The following is a 20,677-nucleotide window of genomic DNA, read 5'->3' as shown; positions in this document are numbered from 1 at the left end:
AGGCACTGGGCCGATCAGTATAGGCAGGTCAGCCATCAGACAGACAGAACCGTGCACTGGGCCGATCAGTATAGGCAGGTCAGCCACCAGACAGACAGAACCGGGCACTGGGCCGATCAGTATAGGCAGGTCAGCCACCAGACAGACAGAACCAGGCACTGGGCCGATCAGTATAGGCAGGTCAGCCACCAGACAGACAGAACCGTGCACTGGGCCGATCAGTATAGGCAGGTCAGTTACCAGACAGACAGAACCGGGCACTGGGCCGATCAGTATAGGCAGGTCAGCCATCAGACAGACAGAACCGTGCACTGGGCCGATCAGTATAGGCAGGTCAGCCACCAGACAGACAGAACCGGGCACTGGGCCGATCAGTATAGGCAGGTCAGCCACCAGACAGACAGAACCGGGCACTGGGCCGATCAGTATAGGCAGGTCAGCCACCAGACAGACAGTCAGAACCGTGCACTGGGCCGATCAGTATAGGCAGGTCAGCCACCAGACAGACAGTCAGAACCGTGCACTGGGCCGATCAGTATAGGCAGGTCAGTTACCAGACAGACAGAACCGGGCACTGGGCCAATCAGTATAGGCAGGTCAGCCACCAGACAGACAGAACCGGGCACTGGGCCGATCAGTATAGGCAGGTCAGCCACCAGACAGACAGAACCGGGCACTGGGCCGATCAGTATAGGCAGGTCAGCCACCAGACAGACAGAACCGGGCACTGGGCCGATCAGTATAGGCAGGTCAGCCACCAGACAGACAGTCAGAACCGTGCACTGGGCCGATCAGTATAGGCAGGTCAGTTACCAGACAGACAGAACCGGGCACTGGGCCGATCAGTATAGGCAGGTCAGCCACCAGACAGACAGAACCGGGCACTGGGCCGATCAGTATAGGCAGGTCAGCCACCAGACAGACAGAACCGGGCACTGGGCCGATCAGTATAGGCAGGTCAGCCACCAGACAGACAGAACCGGGCACTGGGCCGATCAGTATAGGCAGGTCAGCCACCAGACAGACAGAACCAGGCACTGGGCCGATCAGTATAGGCAGGTCAGCCATCAGACAGACAGAACCGTGCACTGGGCCGATCAGTATAGGCAGGTCAGCCACCAGACAGACAGAACCGGGCACTGGGCCGATCAGTATAGGCAGGTCAGCCACCAGACAGACAGAACCAGGCACTGGGCCGATCAGTATAGGCAGGTCAGCCACCAGACAGACAGAACCGTGCACTGGGCCGATCAGTATAGGCAGGTCAGCCACCAGACAGACAGTCAGAACCGTGCACTGGGTCTATCTATCAGTATAGGCAGGTCAGCCACCAGACAGACCTAGTGCACGGTTCTGACTGTCTATCTATCGGCAAACAAAATCAACATTTTGTTGAAATGTTTAAACGTTTGACACCCTGTGTGTGTGTGAAATCTTTTTCTCTGGGTTTCTCCTCCAGAGCCAAAGAGCCAGTCCTCTCAGAGGCATCATGATGGTAAGATGACGTTCCCCCCGAACCACCAGTCCCAGGACAGGTACCCCCAACGCAGCGACAGCCGCAACGACAGGTCAGACAGTAGGAATGACTGGTCCAGGAACGACAGATCACGGAAGGAGAGAAACGAGAGGAACGATAGATCAGACTTCAGGAACGATAGGAACGACAGACCACCTCGCTTCCAGAGGGATAGTGACAAGGATTTCCCTAAACCTGGCCACGACCCTTCCATCACCACATCCACCCCTTCCTCAGCTCCAGTCTCAGCTCCAGCAGGGGGCCAGCAGGGCCAGGAGAGAGCCCAGGACAGAGGCCAGGAAAGGGGCCAGACGCAGGAGAAGGCCCCTCCTGGAGGTGGAGGAGGGTCAGAGAGGTGGAGAGAGGCCCAGAATGAGAGACAAGCAGCCAGGGAGGCCAGAGGACAGGCATCAGTGTTCTGCCCTGCTACGTACCCCGCCCCTGGCCAGCGGAACAGAGAACCCAGAGTAGGAACCCAGGGGGATCCTTCTGGTTCTGGAACCTTCCAGCAGGGAATCAGAGTAGGTTCTAGTTTTGGTTCCGGAGGGTTCCAGAACCAAAGTCGGAGAGAGCAGCACTCGGTACCTGATCTGTCGTTTAATAAGAGAGGAGGAGGAGGAGGAGGAGGAGGAGGAGGAGGAGGAGGAGGGATGAAGCAGAACAACGGGCCTGCACCAGCTGCCTCTAAACCAGGCCAGCACCAGACAGAGTCCAGTTCTAACTGTGTATCAGAACCTAAAGGGGTCCAGAGATCTGACAGCAGAGCAGACAACAGGTATGGATACTGGATTAGACTTGATTATGAATGGCGTCTCGTCAAATCAAATCAAATGTTATTGGTCACATACACATGGTTACCAGATGTTAATGTGAGTGTAGTGAAATGCTTCTAGTTCTGACAGTGCAGTAATATCTAACATGTAATCTAACAATTCCACAACAACTAACTAATACACACAAATCTAAGTAAAGGATTGGAACAAGAATATATAAATATATGGACGAGCGATGGCTGGACGGCATAGACAAGATGCAGTAGTATAGTATAGTATACAGTATATACATATGAGATGAGTAATGTAAGATATGTAAACATTATATAAAGTGGCATTGTTTGAATGGATATTTGATTACAATGTGCGAGGTTTGACTGTTATCTCATGTGTCTGCAATGGTTTTCATTCTTGTACGGTGATGTGTGCATTCTGGGATGTACAGTAAAGTTGTGTTGTATTGTAGAGCTGAGCCCAACAGCAGAAGGAGAGGAGGGGGGAAGTCCCACAGGGAAAGGCCCAACTCTGACAACTCTGACCGTTACCGGGACAACGGACCGTCGAACTCTTCTACGTCGTGGGCGGGGCAAGAGGAGGACTGTAGCGCCGGGACGCAGGACTGGGGCGTGTCCCGTGGGGAGTCTCGTCCAGTGAAAGGCCTAGTGGGCGGCGGCCCAGGCTCGGGTCCACACCTCCAAAACGGTGACTCGTCGACGGAACACCGGACAGGGCCAATCAAACAACAGAACTACTCCTCTGGTCCCGCCCCCAGGGAGAGGGAGGAGCCACACAACAGGAACAGCACTAACCCCGCCCATAACAACTCCAACACCGCCCCTAAGAAGAGGTCAGGGCAGGTCAAAGGGCAGAGGTCAGACCAGGGGCAGGTTGGGTCCATGGAGCCTCAAGGCCTGGGGAACTTGAAACCAGGAGACCAGGTTCTAGCGCTCTACTGGGAAGACAATAAGGTACAATTATATTAACACTGGACTCATGGTTAGATAGATGGAAGGATGACAATTATATTAACACTGGACTCATGGTTAGATAGATGGAAGGATGACAATTATATTAACACTGGACTCATGGTTAGATAGATGGAAGGATGACAATTATATTAACACTGGACTCATGGTTAGATAGATGGAAGGATGACAATTATATTAACACTGGACTCATGGTTAGATAGATGGAAGGATGACAATTATATTAACACTGGACTCATGGTTAGATAGATGGAAGGATGACAATTATATTAACACTGGACTCATGGTTAGATAGATGGAAGGATGACAATTATATTAACACTGGACTCATGGTTAGATAGATGGAAGGATGACAATTATATTAACACTGGACTCATGGTTAGATAGATGGAAGGATGACAATTATATTAACACTGGACTCATGGTTAGATAGATGGAAGGATGACAATATATTAACACTGGACTCATGGTTAGATAGATGGAAGGATGACAATTATATTAACACTGGACTCATGGTTAGATAGATGGAAGGATGACATTATATTAACACTGGACTCATGGTTAGATAGATGGAAGGATGACAATTATATTAACACTGGACTCATGGTTAGATAGATGGAAGGATGACAATTATATTAACACTGGACTCATGGTTAGATAGATGGAAGGATGACAATTATATTAAACACTGGACTCATGGTTAGATAGATGGAAGGATGACAATTATATTAACACTGGACTCATGGTTAGATAGATGGAAGGATGACAATTATATTAACACTGGACTCATGGTTAGATAGATGGAAGGATGACAATTATATTAACACTGGACTCATGGTTAGATAGATGGAAGGATGACAATTATATTAAACACTGGACTCATGGTTAGATAGATGGAAGGATGACAATATATTAACATGGACTCATGGTTAGATAGATGGAAGGATGACAATTATATTAACACTGGACTCATGGTTAGATAGATGGAAGGATGACAATTATATTAACACTGGACTCATGGTTAGATAGATGGAAGGATGACAATTATATTAACACTGGACTCATGGTTAGATAGATGGAAGGATGACAATTATATTAACACTGGACTCATGGTTAGATAGATGGAAGGATGACAATTATATTAACACTGGACTCATGGTTAGATAGATGGAAGGATGACAATTATATTAACACTGGACTCATGGTTAGATAGATGGAAGGATGACAATTATATTAACACTGGACTCATGGTTAGATAGATGGAAGGATGACAATTATATTAACACTGGACTCATGGTTAGATAGATGGAAGGATGACAATTATATTAACACTGGACTCATGGTTAGATAGATGGAAGGATGACAATCACCTCACCTCTGTGTGTAGTTCTACAGGTCCAGGATAGATGCTGTGTATAATAACACCTCTGTGTGTAGTTCTACAGGTCCAGGATAGACGCTGTGTATAATAACACCTCTGTGTGTAGTTCTACAGGTCCAGGATAGATGCTGTGTATAATAACACCTCTGTGTGTAGTTCTACAGGTCCAGGATAGATGCTGTGTATAATAACACCTCTGTGTGTAGTTCTACAGGTCCAGGATAGACGCTGTGTATAATAACACCTCTGTGTGTAGTTCTACAGGTCCAGGATAGATGCTGTGTATAATAACACCTCTGTGTGTAGTTCTACAGGTCCAGGATAGATGCTGTGTATAATAACACCTCTGTGTGTAGTTCTACAGGTCCAGGATAGATGCTGTGTATAATAACACCTCTGTGTGTAGTTCTACAGGTCCAGGATAGATGCTGTGTATAATAACACCTCTGTGTGTAGTTCTACAGGTCCAGGATAGATGCTGTGTATAATAACACCTCTGTGTGTAGTTCTACAGGTCCAGGATAGACGCTGTGTATAATAACACCTCTGTGTGTAGTTCTACAGGTCCAGGATAGATGCTGTGTATAATAACACCTCTGTGTGTAGTTCTACAGGTCCAGGATAGATGCTGTGTATAATAGCACCTCTGTGTGTAGTTCTACAGGTCCAGGATAGACGCTGTGTATAATAACACCTCTGTGTGTAGTTCTACAGGTCCAGGATAGATGCTGTGTATAATAACACCTCTGTGTGTAGTTCTACAGGTCCAGGATAGACGCTGTGTATAATAACACCTCTGTGTGTAGTTCTACAGGTCCAGGATAGACGCTGTGTATAATAACACCTCTGTGTGTAGTTCTACAGGTCCAGGATAGATGCTGTGTATAATAACACCTCTGTGTGTAGTTCTACAGGTCCAGGATAGATGCTGTGTATAATAACACCTCTGTGTGTAGTTCTACAGGTCCAGGATAGATGCTGTGTATAATAACACCTCTGTGTGTAGTTCTACAGGTCCAGGATAGATGCTGTGTATAATAACACCTCTGTGTGTAGTTCTACAGGTCCAGGATAGACGCTGTGTATAATAACACCTCTGTGTGTAGTTCTACAGGTCCAGGATAGATGCTGTGTATAATAACACCTCTGTGTGTAGTTCTACAGGTCCAGGATAGATGCTGTGTATAATAACACCTCTGTGTGTAGTTCTACAGGTCCAGGATAGATGCTGTGTATAATAACACCTCTGTGTGTAGTTCTACAGGTCCAGGATAGATGCTGTGTATAATAACACCTCTGTGTGTAGTTCTACAGGTCCAGGATAGACGCTGTACATCCCTCTGGTCTCACAGCGGTCGTGGTCTTTACTGAGTATGGAAACTGTGAGGAGGTCCTTCTACACAACATCAGACCTGTCAACAAGGACTTCTGGGTAAGTATCTATGGACTACAGTTGCTCTGTCTCAACTCACCTTTCCGTGATTCCTCACGTCCTCTCTCCTCTCCAGCTTCTCAACCGTATTGGAGGAGAATATCCAAGGTCCCTCCCCCCAACCCCTAGACCGTCTCCTCTAATGTGTTTTAGAGAAGGAGGAGAGGAGAGAGGATGTAAGGAAACAAGGAACGACTCATTGAGAAATGAGCCTAAAGAAAGTCCTTGTTTCCGTCTGAGATCACGCTACGTGTTCAGTTGTGAATAACACCGACTTATACGACCAGGAAGACCTCGATCAGCTGGTTCTAATATCATCTCAGAAACCAGGGCCTGTGTTCACAGTGTCTTGAGCCAGAGGGCAGATCTAGGATCAGGTCCTGCCTGTGAAAATAGAATCTTATTGAGTACGATGTTAAAAGGCCAAACTGATGGTAGATCTGTATGTGTGGTAGCAGAAGGAAGAGGAGGGGTTAGAGTACCGGCGCGGGGGAGACGGGCAGCCTCGGACCACCACGAGGACGCGGCCCACGGTCCAGTATTACCAGCCGCCCAGGGCCAGGGACTGACTGACTGATCACATCATGACTGAGTTACGGTACGGACACAACACCTGTACTACACCACATGACTGAGTTACGGTACGGACAGGTTACACCTGTACTACACCACATGACTGAGTTACGGTACGGACACAACACCTGTACTACACCACATGACTGAGTTACGGTACGGACACAACACCTGTACTACACCACATGACTGAGTTACGGTACGGACACAACACCTGTACTACACCCACATGACTGAGTTACGGTACGGACAGGTTACAACCTGTACTACACCACATGACTGAGTTACGGTACGGACCACAACACCTGTACTACACCACATGACTGAGTTACGGTACGGACAACACCCTGTACTACACCACATGACTGAGTTACGGTACGGACACAACACCTGTACTACACTACATGACTGAGTTACGGTACGGACACAACACCTGTACTACACCACATGACTGAGTTACGGTACGGACAGGTTACACCTGTACTACACTACATGACTGAGTTACGGTACGGACACAACACCTGTACTACACCACATGACTGAGTTACGGTACGGACAGGTTACACCTGTACTACACCACATGACTGAGTTACGGTACGGACACAACACCTGTACTACACCACATGACTGAGTTACGGTACGGACACAACACCTGTACTACACCACATGACTGAGTTACGGTACGGACACAACACCTGTACTACACCACATGACTGAGTTACGGTACGGACAGGTTACACCTGTACTACACCACATGACTGAGTTACGGTACGGACACAACACCTGTACTACACCACATGACTGAGGTTACGGTACGGACACTACACCTGTACTACACCACATGACTGAGTTACGGTACGGACACAACACCTGTACTACCTACATGACTGAGTTACGTACGGACACAACACCTGTACTACACCACATGACTGAGTTACGGTACGGACAGGTTACACCTGTACTACACTACATGACTGAGTTACGGTACGGACACAACACCTGTACTACACCACATGACTGAGTTACGTACGGACAGGTTACACCTGTACTAACACCACATGACTGAGTTACGGTACGGACACAACACCTGTACTACACCACATGACTGAGTTACGGTACGGACACAACAACCTGTACTACCACCACCTGACTGAGTTACTGTACGGACCAAACACCTGTACTACACCACATGACTGAGTTACGGTACGGAAAGTTACACCTGTACTACACCACATGACTGAGTTACGGTACTGGACACAACACCTGTACTACACCACAATGACTGAAGTTACGGTACGGACAGGTACACCTGTACTACACCACATGACTGAGTTACGGTACGGACACAACAACCTGTACTACACCACATGACTGAGTTACGTACGGACACAACACCTTGTACTACACCACATGACTGAGTTACGGTACGGACACAACCCTGTACTACACCACATGACTGAGTTACGGTACAGACAACAACACCTGTAGACACCACATGATGTTACGGTAACGGACAGGTTACACCTGTACTACAACCACCTGACTGAGTTAACGGTACGGACAGGTTACACCTGTACTACACCACATGACTGAGTTACGGTACGGACACAACACCTGTACTACACCACATGACTGAGTTACGGTACGGACACAACACCTGTACTACACCACATGACTGAGTTACGGTACGGACACAACACCTGTACTACACCACATGACTGAGTTACGGTACGGACACAACACCTGTACTACACCACATGACTGAGTTACGGTACGGACACAACACCTGTACTACACCACATGACTGAGTTACGGTACGGACACAACACCTGTACTACACCACATGACTGAGTTACGGTACGGACACAACACCTGTACTACACCACATGACTGAGTTACGGTACGGACAGGTTACACCTGTACTACACCACATGACTGAGTTACGGTACGGACAGGTTACACCTGGACCCCTGGCCAGGTAAACACTATAGCAGGTTAGTCCCAAATGGCCCTCTATTCCCTCGATAGTGCGCTTCTGTTGACCAGATTGCTACGGGTTAGTCCTACGGGCCCTGGTCTAAAGTAGTGTACTGTATAGGAAATGTAGTGCCATTTTGGACACATACCATGTTCTGAGAACCAACACGCTGACCGTTCATACTAGATCCCTCCCTCCCTCCCCACAGTTAGTCCCTCCCTCCCTCCCTCCCCACAGTTAGTCCCTCCCTCCCTCCCCACAGTTAGTCCCTCCCTCCCTCCCCACAGTTAGTCCCCTCCCTCCCTCCCTCCCCACAGTTAGTCCCTCCCTCCCTCCCCACAGTTAGTCCCTCCCTCCCTCCCCACAGTTAGTCCCTCCCTCCCTCCCCACAGTTAGTCCCTCCCTCCCTCCCCACAGTTAGTCCCTCCCTCCCTCCCTCCCCACAGTTAGTCCCTCCCTCCCTCCCTCCCCACAGTTAGTCCCTCCCTCCCTCCCCACAGTTAGTCCCTCCCTCCCTCCCTCCCCACAGTTAGTCCCTCCCTCCCTCCCTCCCCACAGTTAGTCCCTCCATCCCTCCCTCCCTCCCCACAGTTAGTCCCTCCCTCCCTCCCCACAGTTAGTCAGTCCCTCCCTCCCTCCCCACAGTTAGTCCCTCCCTCCCTCCCCACAGTTAGTCCCTCCCTCCCTCCCCACAGTTAGTCCCTCCGTTCCTCCCTCCCTCCCCACAGTTAGTCCCTCCCTCCCTCCCCACAGTTAGTCAGTCCCTCCCCTCCCTCCGTTCCTCCCTCCCTCCCCACAGTTAGTTAGTCCCTCCCTCCCTCCCCACAGTTAGTCCCTCCCTCCCTCCCCACAGTTAGTCCCTCCCTCCCTCCCCACAGTTAGTCCCTCCCTCCCTCCCCACAGTTAGTCAGTCCCTCCCTCCCTCCGTTTCTCCCTCCCTCCCCACAGTTAGTCCCTCCCTCCCTCCCTCCCCACAGTTAGTCAGTCCCTCCCCTCCCTCCGTTCCTCCCTCCCTCCCCACAGTTAGTCAGTCCCTCCCTCCCTCCCTCCCTCCCTCCCTCCACACTGTTAGTCGGTAGCTTTCCCGAGGGCCTTATCGTCAAGTAAACAGCCCCAGGGAGCAAACAGCAGCCGTTACCGTGGTTACCAGCGCTCCGTGACGATAATATGAAAGGTAGGTTTGTGTGTTTATTGACAGAGAGATGGTAACTCCCCAAGGCTGAATGATCTTGGACAAAGCAGTGTGAACTGAACACAGGGGTTGATGGTGGTTTTGACAAGGTGAACTGACTCTCTGACTCTCTGTCTGTTTCCTTTTCCCCTCAGACGGAGTCCGCGAAGGATCCCAGAGGTCCACGCATCTGACCTCAAAAAACACATCTATATCTTCTCTCGGGTTGCAAAATTCCAGCAAGTTTCCCAGAATTCCTGGTTGGAGGATTCCACGTCCTTATTGTTCCCTCCTGATCCCATCAAAATCTTTCAACTGTGGATTTCAGAAAAAAACGGACTTTTGGGAAAGTTAGTGGGATTTTGCAGTCCTTCTCTCCTCTTCACCAAATACACGATGACAACTCTTCCTCTGTGTTCACTTGGGTCTCCATATCAACAAGTGTGAAACATTCAGGAAAAGGGCTTGTTGCTCAAAGATGCTGACAACAAGGACTCTAGTTAACAAACTTTGTAAAGCGCACAGCCACTGTACATGGGGAAGATTTGTAAAATAGTTTATTGTTAGACTAATAAAAATGCTGCTCCTGTATTTCTCAGGTTTTTATTTGTCTGATTTGAAATCTCTTTTCCTATGAACCCTCTCATGTTGCACCATGTTCCTCTCTGTCAGCTCAGTCTGTTACTACAGTCCATGTGTTCCTCTGTCAGATCAGTCTGTTACTACAGTCCATGTGTTCCTCTCTGACAGCTCAGTCTGTTACTACAGTCCATGTGTTCCTCTCTGACAGCTCAGTCTGTTACTACAGTCCATGTGTTCCTCTCTGACAGCTCAGTCTGTTACTACAGTCCATGTGTTCCTCTGTCAGATCAGTCTGTTACTACAGTCCATGTGTTCCTCTCTGTCAGCTCAGTCTGTTACTACAGTCCATGTGTTCCTCTCTGACAGCTCAGTCTGTTACTACAGTCCATGTGTTCCTCTCTGTCAGCTCAGTCTGTTACTACAGTCCATGTGTTCCTCTCTGACAGCTCAGTCTGTTACTACAGTCCATGTGTTCCTCTCTGACAGCTCAGTCTGTTACTACAGTCCATGTGTTCCTCTCTGACAGCTCAGTCTGTTACTACAGTCCATGTGTTCCTCTCTGACAGCTCAGTCTGTTACTACAGTCCATGTGTTCCTCTCTGACAGCTCAGTCTGTTACTACAGTCCATGTGTTCCTCTCTGACAGCTCAGTCTGTTACTACAGTCCATGTGTTCCTCTCTGACAGCTCAGTCTGTTACTACAGTCCATGTGTTCCTCTCTGACAGCTCAGTCTGTTACTACAGTCCATGTGTTCCTCTCTGTCAGCTCAGTCTGTTACTACAGTCCATGTGTTCCTCTCTGACAGCTCAGTCTGTTACTACAGTCCATGTGTTCCTCTCTGACAGCTCAGTCTGTTACTACAGTCCATGTGTTCCTCTCTGACAGCTCAGTCTGTTACTACAGTCCATGTGTTCCTCTCTGACTGCTCAGTCTGTTACTACAGTCCATGTGTTCCTCTCTTCTCTCTGACAGCTCAGTCTGTTACTACAGTCCATGTGTTCCTCTCTGTCAGCTCAGTCTGTTACTACAGTCCATGTGTTCCTCTCTGACAGCTCAGTCTGTTACTACAGTCCATGTGTTCCTCTCTGTCAGCTCAGTCTGTTACTACAGTCCATGTGTTCCTCTCTGACAGCTCAGTCTGTTACTACAGTCCATGTGTTCCTCTCTGACAGCTCAGTCTGTTACTACAGTCCATGTGTTCCTCTCTGTCAGCTCAGTCTGTTACTACAGTCCATGTGTTCCTCTCGTCTCTCAGGCAGCTCAAGCTCATTTGTAGCGTTCAGCGAAGCGGCTCAGAAGGGTAAGACGATCCGTCCTCCTGTAATAGAGACCGCTGGAGGAGAGATGTGGTTTTGCAGATTACAAAGGGAGCGAGAGCCGCAGCTCTTCAGCCATGATTGGACACAGAGCTATTTATATGGGACCCACCGTGGACACGACTCCTCGTGCGTTTTAATGATTTTGTGCGTCCCAAATGTTACCGTATGCCTTGTAAAGTACACTGTTGATCTGAGTCCATATGAATAGGGTGCTATTTGGGATACATTTGTGAAAGGTTTGTGAAACAATCTCCTCAGAGGAGGAGGTTAAGGTTTGAGAGGTCCACTGGACAGAGGAGGTTAAGGTTTGAGAGGTCCACTGGACAGAGGAGGTTAAGGTTTGAGAGGTCCACTGGACAGAGGAGGTTAAGGTTTGAGAGGTCCACTGGACAGAGGAGGTTAAGGTTTGAGAGGTCCACTGGACAGAGGAGGTTAAGGTTTGAGAGGTCCACTGGACAGAGGAGGTTAAGGTTTGAGAGGTCCACTGGACAGAGGAGGTTAAGGTTTGAGAGGTCACCCACAGATCCACTGGACAGAGGAGGTTAAGGTTTGAGAGGTCACCCACAGATCCACTGGACAGAGGAGGTTAAGGTTTGATAGGTCACCCACAGATCCACTGGACAGACGAGGTGAAAGTTTGAGAGGTCACCTGTTATTCTATATTCCCCAGCTTGATGCAGCTCCATCAGAGCATAGATGAATAATAGATGGGCAGTAATATGGAAACCTATCTAGCAGGATGGATGGATGGATGGATAGATGGATGTATGCATAGATAGATAGATGGACAGATAGACACACAGACAGACAGACAGACAGACAGACAGACAGACAGACAGACAGACAGACAGACAGACAGACAGACAGACAGACAGACAGATAGATAGATAGTGCTGAAAGTGGAGTGGCGCTGACAGAAGATCCACTGTTACAGATGAGCTGTTTAAAAGGAAGAAGGCTTGCTTGGTTGGAGACGGTAGTGAGTTGGGAGGAATTGATTCCTCTTGTCATTGAACGCAGGGCCCTAGTTGCCTACTCTACTAACTCGTTAATAGAACTTCGGCAGGGAGCAGTTGTGTTGTCAAATACAATAGTGAACACTAGCCTTGATTGAATTTAATACTATGACTCATAGAATTAGAATACTAGAATGATATTGAAAGGTTCTATACCTCATAGAATGAGGAATTAGAATACTCTAGAAGGATATGAAGGGGGGGAAAGGTACTTGTGTCAAGAATTAAGAATACTAGTAATGGATAGTGAAAGGTATTATGACTCAATAGAATTAGAAATCTAGAATGGTGATATGAAGGGATTATGACTCAATAGAATTAGAATACTAGAATGGATAAGTAAAGGGTATATGACTCATAGAATTTAGAATACTAGAATTGGCTATGAAAGGTACTATGTGTCATAGAAATTAGAATACTAGAATGGATAGGAAAGGTATGACTCATAGAATTAGAAGACTAGAATGGATATGAAAGGTAATTATGTACTCATAGAAGTAGAATACGATAATGGATATGAAAGGTACTATGACTCATAGAATTAGAATACTAGAATGGATATGAAAGGTACTATGACTCATAGAATTAGAATACTAGAATGGATATGAAAGGTACTATGACTCATAGAATTAGAATACTAGAATGGATATGAAAGGTACTATGACTCATAGAATTAGAATACTAGAATGGATATGAAAGGTACTGTGACTCATAGAATTAGGAATTAGAATACTAGAATGGATATGAAAGGTATTATGACTCATAGAATTAGAATACTAGAATGGATATGAAAGGTACTATGACTCATAGAATTAGAATACTAGAATGGATATGAAAGGTACTATGACTCATAGAATTAGAATACTAGAATGGATATGAAAGGTATTATGACTCATATAATTAGAATACTAGAATGGATATGAAAGGTACTATGAGTCATAGAATTAGAATACTAGAATGGATATGAAAGGTACTATGAGTCATAGAATTAGAATACTAGAATGGATATGAAAGGTACTATGACTCATAGAATTAGAATACTAGAATGGATATGAAAGGTACTATGACTCATAGAATTAGAATAGTAGAATGGATATGAAAGGTACTATGACTCATAGAATTAGAATACTAGAATGGATATGAAAGGTACTATGTGTCATAGAATTAGAATACTAGAATGGATATGAACGGTACTATGAGTCATAGAATTAGAATACTAGAATGGATATGAAAGGTACTATGACTCATAGAATTAGAATACTAGAATGGATATGAAAGGTACTATGAGTCATAGAATTAGAATACTAGAATGGATATGAAAGGTGTTATGACTCATAGAATTAGAATACTAGAATGGATATGAAAGGTACTATGACTCATAGAATTAGAATAGTAGAATGGATATGAAAGGTGTTATGACTCATAGAATTAGAATACTAGAATGGATATGAAAGGTACTATGACTCATAGAATTAGAATACTAGAATGGATATGAAAGGTACTATGACTCATAGAATTAGAATACTAGAATGGATATGAAAGGTACTATGACTCATAGAATTAGAATACTAGAATGGATATGAAAGGTACTATGAGTCATAGAATTAGAATACTAGAATGGATATGAAAGGTGTTATGACTCATAGAATTAGAATACTAGAATGGATATGAAGGGTATTATGACAGAATAAAAGGTCAGGGAGGTGGTCAACCATGATCAGCCAGTGTGAATAAGTCATGGCACACTGGCTGACCAGTTTTTTAAATGTAGATGTTCCAAAGATGCACATCAGTGGCTTGTATGAGGCCTGGAAATGCTAAACGTGTTTGTTTATTAACGGTCGATTCCTGTTCATTCGGTAAGTATTCATACCCCTTCCCTTTTCCACATTTTGTCACCACAGTTGACAGTGCATATCAGAGCAAAAACTAAGCCATTTAGGTCGAAGGAATTGTCCGTAGAGCTCCGAGACAGGATTGTGTCTGGATTTCTGTAGCATTGAAGGTCCCCAAGAACACAGTGGCCTCCATCATTCTTAAATGGAAGAAGTTTGGAACCACCAAGACTCTTCCTAGAGCTGGCTGCCTGGCCAAACTGAGCAATCAGGGGAGAAGGGCCTTGGTCATGGAGGTGACCAAGAACCCAATGGTCACTCTGACAGAGCTCGAGAGTTCCTCTGTGGAGATGGGAGAACCTTCCAGAAGGACAACCATCTCTGCAGTATTCCACTAATCAGGCCTTTATTGTAGAGTGGCCAGACAGAAGCCACTCCTCAGTAAAAGGCACATGATAGCCCGCTTGGAGTTTGCCAAAAGGCACCTAAAGGACTCTCACACAATGAGAAACAAGATTCTCTGGTCTGATGAAACCAAGATTAAACTCTTCTGCCTGAATGCCAACCGTCACATTTGGAGGAAACCTGGTACCATTAATACAGTGAAGTATGGGGATGGCAGCATCCTGCTGTGGGGATGTTTTTCAGTGGCAGGGACAGGGAGACTAGTCAGGATCGAGGGAAAGATGAACGGAGCAAAGTACAGAGGGATCCTTGATGAAAACCTGCTCCACTGCGCTCAGGACCTCAGAATAGGGCGAAGGTTTACCTTCAAACAGGACAACGACCCTCAGGACACAGCCAAGACAATGCACGAGTGGCTTCGGGAGAAGTCTCTGAATGTCCTTGAGTGGCCCAGCCAAAGCCCGGACTTGAACCCGATCTAACATCTCTGGAGAGACCTGAAAATAGCTGTGCAGCGACGCTCCCCATCCAACCTGACAGAGTTTGAGAGGATCTGCAGAGAAGAATGCTCACAGCGTTCCAGAAGGACAACAATCTCTGCAGCATTCCACTTATCAGGCCTTTGTGGTAGAATGGTAGATGTTTCTTTTATGTTCCTACATCAGTTAAAGACAGGAAATGCATCTCCTTTGCCTGGTTCTGCCATTCAATTCAATTAGACTGGTTTGGATTTCTCCCTCAACACAACGGCTGTAGTTTTCATACCATTCTGGAACTGAGGGTTTATGACATAGTCCCTCCAGTAATTCTATAGGATCTCTATGGGGAGAATAACATCCGTATGGAATCAACCTGGAACCCCAGATTTGACGTTTTAGAACAGCTGATTCTAGAGACCATTGTCTTTAGGTGTGTATGTGACACAGTTTAAACTCAAATGGGATGTTTGACTAACAAATCCTCTTGTCCAGCTAACAGGTAAATACATGAAGGTTTTCTGTAAACAAGTGGTTTATCAGAGTCTTTTTCACAGATGCTCAGGTGTCAAAAGACTTAATAGCCAGTAAATAAAGTGATAAACACTGTCACAGTAGAAGGTAAATAAACTGATAAACACCGTCACAGTAGAAGGTAAATAAAGTGATAAACACTGTCACAGTAGCCAGTAAATAAACTGATAAACACTGTCACAGTAGAAGGTAAATAAACTGATAAACACTGTCACAGTAGAAGGTAAATAAACTGATAAACACCGTCACAGTAGAAGGTAAATAAACTGATAAACACCGTCACTGTAGAAGGTAAATAAACTGATAAACACTGTCACAGTAGAAGGTAAATAAAGTGATAAACACCGTCACAGAAGGTAACTAAACTGATAAACACCGTCACAGTAGAAGGTAAATAAACTGATAAACACCGTCACAGTAGAAGGTAAATAAACTGATAAACACTGTCACAGTAGAAGGTAAATAAACTGATAAACACCGTCACAGTAGAAGGTAAATAAACTGATAAACACCGTCACAGTAGAAGGTAAATAAACTGATAAACACCGTCACAGTAGAAGGTAAATAAACTGATAAACACCGTCACAGTAGAAGGTAAATAAACTGATAAACACCGTCACAGTAGAAGGTAAATAAACTGATAAACACTGTCACAGTAGAAGGTAAATAAACTGATAAACACCGTCACAGTAGAAGGTAAATAAACTGATAAACACTGTCACAGTAGAAGGTAAATAAACTGATAAACACCGTCACAGTAGAAGGTAAATAACTGATAACACTGTCACAGTAGAAGGTAAATAAACTGATAAACACTGTCACAGTAGAAGGTAAATAAACTGATAAACACTGTCACAGTAGAAGGTAAATAACTGATAAACACTGTCACAGTAGAAGGTAAATAAACTGATAAACACTGTCACAGTAGAAGGTAAATAAACTGATAAACACTGTCACAGTAGAAGGTAAATAAACTGATAAACACGTCATTTACTCTGGATGAGAAGCAGGAACCAGTATGTTCCCAGGGTCAGATGGGATTTCATTTACTCTGGATGAGAAGCAGGAACCAGTATGTTCCCAGGGTCAGATGGGATTTCATTTACTCTGGATGAGAAGCAGGATCCAGTATGTTCCCAGGGTCAGATGGGATTTCATTTACTCCGGATGAGAAGCAGGAACCAGTATGTTCCCAGGGTCAGATGGGATTTCCATCAGATTGAAAAGGGATTTGTTTGCTGCTTTTCCAGGAAGTGTGGCAGAAATGTGTTCTAATAGATGTCTAATACACCCCCCCCCCCCCCCCCCCCCACCATACTGCGTACTCCCTGCTTTTCCTCCAGCGCTGGTTCTCCATCCAGGCAGCGAGGAGTATTTAATGATGTTCTCCCTACAGTGCTGCAGTGTACTGGGCCCATCCTCTCTCTATCTCCTCTCTCTCTCCGGTCTCTCTCTCCATTCTCTACTCTCTCATCTCTCTCTCATCTCCTGTCGTCTCTCTCTCTCCATCTCTCTCTCCTCTCTCTCGTCTCTCTCTCTCCTCGCTCTCTCCCTCTCTCTCTCTCTCTTCTCCTCTTCTCTCTTCTCTCTCTCTCTCTCTCTCTCTCTCCCCCCCCCTCTCTTTCTCTCTCCCACTCACTCACTCACTCACTCACTCAGTCACTCAGTCACTCACTCATTCTCTGGGACCATCACGCACAAACGCACACAGTCCGTCCGATCCCACATCACCCAGAATAAATCTGTTAGAGAAGCATTGGAGACCCTCCGAGACCCTCCGAGGCCCTCCGAGACCCTCCGAGACCCTCCGAGACCCTTGCCTCTAATCTGTCTCTGCTCTCGTCTCCCAGCTGGCGACTTCCCAGTCAAGCTTCGAGCCTTTGTCTGGCCGCGTCCCAAGTGGCACCCTATTCCCTATAGTGTGCACACATTTCGACCGGAGCCCTATGGACCCTGGTCAACAGTAGTGCACTACACACTGTAGGTAATGGGGTGCTATTTCAGCCTCACTCTCAGAAGCTCTGACACTCTTACTCTGTACTGCTGGGTATTCACTGGTCCCTGTGACACACACACACACACACACACACACACACACACACACACACACACAGAGTGAGTGAACGGAGGTGGGGGGCATCTAAAGAGAGGCCCTTTAGTGTTTCAGCCCTGGGGTTCCCAGCTAGTCGAGCCTCTCCCACAGTCCCTCTTGGAACCCGATAAGCTTTGCTAACAGACGGAGGAATGCCTTCCTGGCTTTGAGAGAAAGAGGGGAAACCCCCCCCACCCCTTACAACCTCCTCCCTCCATCCGTCGCTCCGTCCCTATCCACATCTATTGGATATTATTTCATCAGTCTGACCTCCTCCTCCTCTCCTCCTCCTCTCCTCCTCTCCTCCCCCCCTCTCCTCCCCCTCTCCTCCTCTCCTCCCCCTCGCCTCCTCTCCTCCTCTCCTCCCCCTCTCCTCCTCTCCTCCTCCTCTCCTCTCTCTCCTCTCCTCCTCCTCTCCTCCTCTCCTCCTCTCCTCCCCCTCTCCTCCTCTCCTCCTCTCCTCCCCCTCGCCTCCTCTCCTCCCCCTCGCCTCCTCTCCTCCCCCTCTCCTCCTCTCCTCCCCTCTCCTCCTCTCCTCCCCTCTCCTCCTCTCCTCCCCTCTCCTCCTCTCCTCCTCTCCTCCCCCTCTCCTCCTCTCCTCCCCCTCTCCTCCTCTCCTCCTCTCCTCCCCTCTCCTCCTCTCCTCCCCCTCTCCTCCTCTCATCCCCCTCTCCCTCCTATTCACAGCAGCTCTTCAGTAGCTGCACAGTGGAGACCGTGATATCTGACCCTGTAGTGTGGACTAACGGTGTCCTTTCTCTCCGTCTAAACCTTCCCCTCTCCCTCCTCGTCCTCTCCCTCTAAACCTTCCCCTCTCCCGCCTCGTCCTCTCCCTCTAAACCTTCCCCTCTCCCGCCTCGTCCTCTCCCTCTAAACCTTCCCCTCTCCCGCCTCGTCCTCTCCCTCTAAACCTTCCCCCTCTCCCGCCTCGTCCTCTCCCTCTAAACCTTCCCCTCTCCCTGTTAACCTTCCCCTCTCCCGCCTCGTCCTCTCCCTCTAAACCTTCCCCTCTCCCGCCTCGTCCTCTCCCTCTAAACCTTCCCCTCTCCCGCCTCGTCCTCTCCCTCTAAACCTTCCCCTCTCCCGCCTCGTCCTCGTCCTCTAAACCTTCCCTCTCCCCGCCTCGTCCTCTCCCTCTAAACCTTCACCCTCTCCCGCCTCGTCCTCTCCCTCTAAACCTTCCCCTCTCCCTCCTCGTCCTCGTCCTCTAAACCTTCCCCTCTCCCGCCTCTTCCTCTCCCTCTAAACCTTCCCCTCTCCCTCCTCGTCCTCGTCCTCTCCCTCTAAACCTTCTCGTCCTCGTCCTCTAAACCTTCCCCTCTCCCGCCTCGTCCTCGTCCTCTAAACCTTCCCCTCTCCCTCCTCGTCCTCTCCCTCTAAACCTTCCCCTCTCCTGCCTCGTCCTCTCCCTCTAAACCTTCCCCTCTCCCACCTCGTCCTCTCCCTCTAAACCTTCCCCTCTCCCTCCTCATCCTCTCCTCTCCCTCTAAACCTTCCCCTCTCCCTCCTCGTCCTCGTCCTCTAAACCTTCCCCTCTCCCGCCTCGTCCTCTCCCTCTAAACCTTCACCCTCTCCCGCCTCGTCCTCTCCCTCTAAACCTTCCCCTCTCCCGCCTCGTCCTCTTCCTCTAAACCTTCCCCTCTCCCGCCTCGTCCTCTCCCTCTAAACCTTCCCCTCTCCCGCCTCGTCCTCGTCCTCTAAACCTTCCCCTCTCCCTCCTCGTCCTCTCCCTCTAAACCTTCCCCTCTCCTGCCTCGTCCTCCTCCTCTAAACCTTCCCCTCTCCCACCTCGTCCTCTCCCTCTAAAACCTTCCCCTCTCCCTCCTCATCCTCGTCCTCTCCCTCTAAACCTTCCCCTCTCCCTCCTCGTCCTCGTCCTCTAAACCTTCCCCTCTCCCGCCTCGTCCTCTCCCTCTAAACCTTCACCCTCTCCCGCCTCGTCCTCTCCCTCTAAACCTTCCCCTCTCCCTCCTCGTCCTCTTCCTCTAAACCTTCCCCTCTCCCGCCTCGTCCTCTCCCTCTAACCTCCCCTCTCCCGCCTCGTCCTCTCCCTCTAAACCTTCCCCTCTCCCGCCTCGTCCTCTCCCTCTAAACCTTCCCCTCTCCCTCCTCGTCCTCGTCCTCTCCCTCTAAACCTTCCCCTCTCCCTCCTCGTCCTCTAAACCTTCCCCTCTCCCGCCTCGTCCTCTCCCTCTAAACCTTCCCCTCTCCCGCCTCGTCCTCTCCCTCTAAACCTTCCCCTCTCCCTCCTCGTCCTCGTCCTCTCCCTCTAAACCTTCCCCTCTCCCTCCTCGTCCTCGTCCTCTAAACCTTCCCCTCTCCCTCCTCGTCCTCGTCCTCTAAACCTTCCCCTCTCCCTCCTCGTCCTCTCCCTCTAAACCTTCCCCTCTCCCGCCTCGTCCTCTCCCTCTAAAACCTTCCCCTCTCCCTCCTCGTCCTCTCCCTCTAAACCTTTCCCTCCTCGTCCTCTCCCTCTAAACCTTTCCCTCCTCGTCCTCTCCCTCTAAACCTTCCCCTCTCCTTCCTCGTCCTCATCCTCTAAACCTTCCCCTCTCCCTCCTCGTCCTCTTCCTCTAAACCTTCCCCTCTCCCGCCTCGTCCTCTCCC

General features: G+C 48.1%; 1 protein-coding gene and 1 pseudogene across 1 annotated transcript; both read left to right on the top strand.

Annotated features, from left to right (window-relative positions):
* Positions 1-10,401, top strand: part of LOC115182590 (tudor domain-containing protein 3-like) — a 28,271-nt pseudogene extending 17,870 nt beyond the window's left edge.
* LOC115182577 (tudor domain-containing protein 3-like) lies at positions 2,150-3,905 on the top strand. Its single transcript, XM_029744112.1, has 2 exons — positions 2,150-2,291; positions 2,756-3,905. The coding sequence occupies exons 1-2, from the start codon at positions 2,167-2,169 to the stop codon at positions 3,270-3,272; spliced, it is 642 nt and encodes a 213-aa protein (XP_029599972.1). The 5' UTR covers positions 2,150-2,166; the 3' UTR covers positions 3,273-3,905.
* Positions 10,402-20,677: the final 10,276 nt, after the last annotated feature.

This window comes from Salmo trutta, unplaced genomic scaffold (genome assembly GCF_901001165.1).
Source record: "Salmo trutta unplaced genomic scaffold, fSalTru1.1, whole genome shotgun sequence".
In the NCBI taxonomy this organism is placed as follows: Eukaryota; Metazoa; Chordata; class Actinopteri; order Salmoniformes; family Salmonidae; genus Salmo; species Salmo trutta.
This window is presented reverse-complemented; position numbering and strand designations above follow the sequence as displayed.

Bases quoted from the DNA above. Each gene is read 5' to 3' on its own strand.
- LOC115182577 (XM_029744112.1), top strand. From the start codon at position 2,167: ATGAAGCAGAACAACGGGCCTGCACCAGCTGCCTCTAAACCAGGCCAG. The intron at 2,292-2,755 runs GTATGGATACTG...GTTGTATTGTAG, and splicing joins GACAGCAGAGCAGACAACAG to AGCTGAGCCCAACAGCAGAA.